This window comes from Acanthochromis polyacanthus, chromosome 21, assembly GCF_021347895.1.
Source record: "Acanthochromis polyacanthus isolate Apoly-LR-REF ecotype Palm Island chromosome 21, KAUST_Apoly_ChrSc, whole genome shotgun sequence".
NCBI lineage: Eukaryota > Metazoa > Chordata > Actinopteri > Pomacentridae > Acanthochromis > Acanthochromis polyacanthus.
This window is the reverse complement of record NC_067133.1, coordinates 19707487-19714789: the sequence shown is the minus strand read 5'-3', so window position 1 is coordinate 19714789 and position 7303 is coordinate 19707487. Positions and strand designations below refer to the sequence as shown.

At 42.8% G+C, this 7303-nt stretch overlaps 1 protein-coding gene across 1 annotated transcript; it reads left to right on the top strand.

The window, feature by feature from the left end:
• Positions 1 to 241: 241 nt before the first annotated feature.
• mrpl12 (mitochondrial ribosomal protein L12) lies at positions 242 to 6742 on the top strand. Its single transcript, XM_022215053.2, has 5 exons — positions 242 to 451; positions 1728 to 1926; positions 2053 to 2124; positions 2326 to 2463; positions 6129 to 6742. The coding sequence occupies exons 1-5, from the start codon at positions 393 to 395 to the stop codon at positions 6243 to 6245; spliced, it is 585 nt and encodes a 194-aa protein (XP_022070745.1). The 5' UTR covers positions 242 to 392; the 3' UTR covers positions 6246 to 6742.
• The last annotated feature ends 561 nt before the right edge of the window (positions 6743 to 7303 follow it).

Below are 7303 nucleotides of genomic sequence, written 5' to 3'. Positions count from 1 at the left end.
TAAACATACAGAAAGAAATTGTTCAAATCTATCATCACACAATGTCTTACCATCTTTTCTCACTTGTTTGGGTGTTTTCTAGCCAGACGAAACCGATCAGTGGAATAAAAATTATCATAAATCAAAAGTTGGCATGGATCTGACTATTTTTTTAGGCTTAGCTGTATGACCATGTGTACGACAGCCTCCTATTTACTGTAAATGTCCCCTCCGGGCCGCCGTAGGTTTTCTAACAGTTCACGCAATGCATTGTGGGTAGGTCAGGGGCAGAGGGGACGCCATGTGCTTTTGAGGCAGAAGGACTGGAAGGAGAGCTAGCTGGCTGTGATAGACTAAGTGTTTATTTTTTTTAAACAGGGATACCGGGACAAACGGCTCCAGTCACCGTTAGCATGTACTGCACCAGACGCTGCCTCCGGACCGCGCTGCGGGCCGCAGCCAACACGCACCGGTAAGTAACGGCCACCGGAGAGTCACATAACACCCGAGACACCCCTCATCTGTGGATGAATGTCTGCCTCTTCAAGGGCAGAGAGCCGATGACTGCTGCCGGTTACTGAGGATGGTGAACACGGTGTTCTCCCTTTAGCTCGTGTTAACACAGAATATGAAGTTTATCTGCAGTCAGGAGTGCATTTAGCGGCTGCGTGTTTAGTAAGTTAGCTAATCTTAGCTCGCCAAGGAACCGGCGGTTAACGTCCCTTTACGGCCATGAACCTAAGCCCCTTACTCTCTGCACGTTTGCTAACCATACTAAACGCATACTGTCCTCTTCTATAGCTTGAGTGTAAAATCCAAGTGCAGCAGCTGTTTTCTGTCATTAAGCAGCTTTTCTTCGGGCAGTAGAGGTCATGCTCATAGAAATGGGAGTTCCTGTATTTGCTGGACAAATAATCTCAGGCTGCATCTCTTAATTTATCAGTGCGTTTTTGAACACTGAGCAAACCTTTGGGTGCTAATATGTCCTCAAGGTGAAATGTCAAGAAAACAAAGAAGATGCAGCCGAAGCCACTCTGATAGTATATTAGCTGATTCCTGTCCACAGCATTCAGAGCAGTGGCTTCCCAAGCTGGTGTCCAACAAAACATTGGGCTCGACTGGTCAGTAGGTGATTTGGACAGTTAGAACACCTCGTTTAAGTTTTATTGTTGCAGGCCTTCCTGTAATATTTGCTTTTTGCAAGACTTAAGGTGACAGTTTGTGTGCAATCTACAGAACAAATGTCCAGATTAGCAAATTGAAGAGGCTGAAATTACGGACATACATTGTGTAGCATGTCTGAGCCAGGGTTCAAACTGCTGTCAGTGGTTCTACCGGTTCCTGCCATCCTCCTTGACCACCAGCTGTTGATAGTGTCCCATGTGGTAGTGGTCCATTGCATGTTTTAAATCTGTGACACTGTGACAATTAAAGTACAGTTTATTAGCATAGATCTTACATCAATTCACCATCACCTAAATCATTCAACCTCGGTTTAAAAGTTATTTTATGTGTGAAATGCTAGACAAGGTTTGGAAGTCTGAACCAAAGTGAGATACCAGATGTATATTCTTTTATAAAGTGCTAGATCAAGTCAAAGCAAAGCAGCAGAGGAATATCTGACTGATAATGTGTAAATAAAGACACTTTTTAATGCCAAAGTTGTAGCTGGATCCAGGCCATGCCAACACTATCTGAAGATTACAGCCTACGTACAGTCATTTATCCTAACTGTTTTCATTTTTCAGGCAACAGCTTCAGCGGCAGACACCGGCTGTATGTGCTCTTAGACTTCTGAAAACGAGTCCAGCCACCCATTCAGATGCCATCGCCACCCCTCCACTAGACGGAGCACCCAAACAATATTCCCCCAAAATCCAACAGCTTGTTAATGACATAGCCAGCCTCACCTTGTTAGAGGTGTCAGACCTCAATGAGCTCCTCAAGGTTTGTGGAAAAGTCTTAAATACACAATCTAAACCACCATATGCCTCATCAGAAAGACTTTTGTGATCAACATGTGTTGTCATAATGAGTGATTTTTTTTTATTGATTTTGGTGTCTTGATCACAGAAAACTCTGAATATTCAGGATGTTGGAATGATGCCAATGGGGGCGATGTCAGCAGCCGCACCTGCTGCTCAGGTAAAAAAAAAAGAAAAAAGAATTCACTGATGTTTTTGAAAGGAAGTCCTGAGACAATCTAGAGAAGGATCTTATTAGATGTCTTACCTTACACCCATCAAAGTTGTATCAAAGCTTTCTTTTTGAGTTGCAAGTTGGCTACCATGAACTCTTTGCAAAATTACATTTGCTGTTTTGTGTTTTTGCTGCTTGTAAAATTAGGCTGCAGAAGAGGAGGAGGCACCGGTTAAGAAGGAGAAGACTCACTTCACAGTTAAATTAACAGAATTAAAGGCAGCTGAAAAAGTAAAGCTTATAAAGGAAGTGAAGAACTGCATCCAAGGCTTGAATCTGGTGCAGGTAAGTCTCATCATTTGTGCCATTTCTAGCTTGTGACCTTCGGCAGTGTCAAAGTTTTTATGACATTATAGGCTGCTGGCTTCATGCACATCTGCTGATTAAGATAAGATAAGATAAGATAGACTTTATTGATCTCACAAAGGAGAAATTTACTGTTACAGGGCTCTTGGAAACAAAAAATAGAGGAGTGCAAAAATCACGAAAGTGCAAGAACAAGATAATAAATAATGCACATAATAACTACACAGTAGTGTTATATAGTCTGATGGCAGTGGGGATGAAGGACCTGCGGTGGCGCTCCTTCTTGCACTGAGGGTGTCTGAGTCTCGTGCTAAAGGAGCTGCTCAGCTCCACTACAGTCCGGTGCAGTGGGTGGGAGCTGCTGTCCATGATGGATGAGAGCTTGGTCAACATCCTCCTCTCACCCACATCCATCACAGAGTCCAGTGGGCAGCCCAGGACAGAGCTGGCCCTCTTGGTTAGCTTGTCCAGTCTCTTCATGTCCCGCTCTGTGCTGCCCGGGGCCCAGCAGACGACAGCGTAGAGGAAAGCAGAGGCTACCACAGTGTCATAAAAAGTCCTTAGTAGAGGTCTGCACACTCCGAAAGACCTCAGCCTCCTCAGAAGGTGGAGGCGACTCTGGCCCTTCTTGTACAGAGCATCAGTGTTGTGGGACCAGTCCAGTTTATTGTTGAGGTGAACACCCAGGTACTTGAAACTGTCCACTGTTTCAATGTCCTGCCCCTGGATGTTCACTGGTGGATGTGGGAGTGTCCTTCTCCTGAAGTCGACCACCATCTCCTTCGTCTTACTGGTGTTGAGGCACAGGTGGTTGCGCTCACACCAGTCCACAAAGTCCATGATGACCGACCGATACTCCAGCTCGTTCCCCTCGGACACACGGCCCACAGTGGCGGAGTCATCGGAGAACTTCTGGAGATGGCAGCTGTCCGTGTTGTAGGTGAAGTCCGAGGTGTAGATGGTGAAGAGGAAGGGCGAGAGGACGGTGCCCTGGGGCGCCCCCGTGCTGCAGACTACCACCTCTGACTCACAGCCGCGCAGCCGCACGTACTGTGGACGGTCAGTGAGGTAGTCAGTGGTCCAGGCAGCGAGATGTTCATCAACTCCCGCGTCCACCAGCTTCCCCCGCAGCAGCGGTGGTGTTGAAGGCGCTGGAGAAGTCAAAGAACATGACTCTCACAGCGCTGCCGGCGCTCTCCAGGTGAGTGAGCGCTCGCTGCAGCAGGTAGATGACAGCGTCTTCTACCCCCATGTTGGGCCTGTAGGCAAACTGCAGCGGGTCCAGGTCGGAGCTCACCACTGAGCGGAGGTAGTGGAGGAGGAGCCTCTCCATGGTCTTCATGAGGTGGGAGGTGAGGGCGACATTTGGTGGTGGTCATCCATCAAGAAAAGAAGCGCCTTTAATATTTCGTGCACCCCTGCTGGTACAGACCCTTAAACTAGTTAAAATCTCTGTAGAAATTCCAAATTATGCATTGTCTTTGTGGGTGATGAGACAAGTGATGTATACTAGCAATAGACAGTTCATCAGTACCAATTTAAAAAAAAAAGTTGGATAAGATGTTTGGTAATTTTGCTTACATGCATTAATGCAAACTGCCATGAAGTGAAAAAATACACTACAGTTCAAAAGTTTGAGGTCACTTAGAAATGTTTTTATTTTTGAAAGAAAATGATTTTTTTTTCATGGAAGATAGCATTAACCCTTTAAGCTTCAGTCAATTCCAGCTGTTTTCAGTACAAAAAAATCGCTAATATTCTATTTTTAAATAAAAAAAATGACGAAAAATACAGGGAATATTGGACGCGCATCGCGAGGTGCATTTCCTTGAAAATGACCGATTCAGGGATTTTATACCGACTTCAGGACATGTTTTGGATAAAATAGTTTACTGGCTTGTGTCATCTGGATGTAAAAGGTTGGATTATGGCCGTTTTTTGTGGAATCTTTTTTTCTGTGTGTAATAATGAACCCGGAAATGTGAGTCGCGCTGTGTACGTTGAAGCCGTGTATAGAGAACGGATGGATGAATATTTGTTTTTGTCGGACAAATGTGTTTTTCTCACCCGCTGTGGTAATCACATCTGAAAGTGGTTTATACCGGCGGATTCATGAGAATCTAAGCTTTCCATCGGCGTATAGTGTTTGTATAATCGTGTTTGCAGCCGTCGGACATTCTTGAAATTCCTATGCAAATTAGTAAGTGTACCGCCGGCGGTACACTTACTACGCACTGAAGCGTAAAGGGTTAAATTAATCAGAAATACAGTCTAGACATTGTTAATGTGGTAAATGGCTATTGCAGCTGGAAACAGCTGATTTTTAATGGAATATCTACATAGAGGTACAGAGGAACATTTCCAGCAACCGTCACTCCTGTGTTCTAATGCTACATTGTGTTAGATAATCATGTTGAAAGGCTAATTGATGATTAGAAAACCCTTGTACAATTATTTTAGCATATGAATAAAAGTGTGAGTTTTCATGGAAAACATTGAATTGCCTGGGTGACCCCAAACTTTTGAACATTAGTGTACATTTTGGTTACATGAGCCCCAAACATGCTCCCTCCCTGGCTCATTGGTAGCTCATCATATCCTTCATAATATAAAGGGAAAGTGCGGCTGGCAGACCTTCTCTGATGAAGGCTGTGGCCAGTGTAAACCGACAGTTACTATTGTGAAGCAGGCTTCTTGGTCAAAGAACGCCTCCTTAGCTTGGGTTTCATACTCCTAACTAGACAACCCTGTGTCCCCCACAACCTTCACCTCAGCCACATTTTTCTTGTGGGCTGACAGGTTTGACGTGGCGCAAGGTTCAGGAGTTTCATTAGTGTTTTATTATTAGCGTATCTAAGGGTTATGAAGGTGGAATCGTCCCTGACTGCATTCTTAAGTTAACATTGAAAATATTACCTGTGGGCCTTGATAAAGTGGTTAAATTCAAAGTAAGGTTGTTAAATTTAATCATGATAGATTTTTCAACTCTACCACCCAGCTCTAGGCTTTATAACAGCTTTACTTTTGTGGTCTCCCACACAGTGTTTAATGTCATATAGTCTGTTGTTTTATAGGTTGAAACATGAGAATCATTCTTAAGCCATTAATACAGGAATGTCTGAACAGTGACACTTGACCGAGACACAGCACAGTAGAAATACTGAATTTCAAATGCAGGTTTTCACACTGGTAGCATAATGCTGGTCATGTGTCACCTTCAAAATACTGCTTAAATATAAATATACATTTTAAATGGTTTTTAGACTTAAATCTGCTCTGATTGCGGCATTGCATACTGATGGTATGAAACTGTGTACTAAAACATGGTGTCACTGTTATTTTTTGTGTTCCTAAATAGTTCAGCAGCACTGTACTTTAGGAGCTTTTAGCAGATTTAGTAGTTTCTTGAAGAGTTTAAGATCGTGTTGGTAGCTCACTCGCTGTGTTCAGAGTCTCATAGTTTATAAGAAAAAAATTGAGCTGGATCGTATTTACCTAAGTAACAATAGTTCCGTTTAAAGGATTTTTTAGATCCGCTTCTTTATCAGTGTTGCAGTTAGTCTCAGTCCATCTCCTGATAGAGGACACAGATTTGGTAACATCTAATCTATTTTTTTTTTTTACCTCTGTCCTTTCTGAACCAGGCTAAGAAGCTAGTGGAGTCTCTTCCACAGGAAATCCGGGCCAATGTATCCAAAGAAGAGGCAGAGAAACTTAAAGCAGCCCTGGAGGCAGCAGGCGGCACCGTGGTGTTGGAGTAGATCTATGGGCCCACATGTCCAGCTGCTCATGCACTTCGTCCTTCATTCTATTATTTCTGTTTTTTTTACACAACAAGAGGAGGATCCTAAGCGAAAAGGAAACTAAGAAATGCCTTCTGACATTAATACTGTCTCCTAACAGCATCAGGTGCGACGGTACAACTCAGACTGAACTTTCCGGGCACCACAGCCTGCACACATGACTGCCCCGCTGTTTGCTCATCCGTTTGTCTCCTTATTTGTCTGTCTGATGCTTGTGTCGAAAACAAGCTACGGAAATACTGGCCTGGGTGCCAAATACGTCAGTTGGTCATTCTGTGTGTGTGTTAAACTTTTCACAGAAGGAAAGCTTTTGCTGTAGGAACATGGTTACCACGTCGATACAGATTACCACTTAACACCAGATACTGTATCTAGTTCAGAGGATGGCAGAGCTCAGTCCTTATGTTGCTCATAGAATTGTTAATTATGTGATTAAAGTTGAAATATCAATATTCCCCCCTTCTCTTTTGTGTTCTTATTGATCTTGTGGTTGATTTTTAGGAACGTTTTTTGGGTGAACAAACTTTAAAACTTGATAGTGATATGTATCGGGTCTATTTAATTTGATATTTAGTCTCTTAAGGAAGAATATTTTATCTAAATGCATCTTTCTTTGTTGTTTCTAGCCACGAGAGGTCATGATGTCGCTGCAAGAAGGTGGTTGCATGATTTACATTAAGATTTAGTGAGAACTTAAAAATATATAATTGATTTTAGGTTAACGTGACAAGAAATAATTTGCTGCTCTAGAAGAGAAGAAAGCTATTTCAAAAGTCTGCATAAACACCATATACAGTAAACAAATTCAGATTTGCAGCAAACCCTATGACCCCAAGTATGCATGCATAGCTAGTTCAGTTATTTTAAAGACATGCCTGTAGACTGGTTTCATTTTTAAACCAAATTTTTTGTCCAACTAGGTATGTAGTTGGATACCTCCTAAAATGTAAGTTTATCTCCAGTGTTTTTTCTCTAATTACAAGGTAACGCCCTGGAAAATCTACATTGTTACAGTA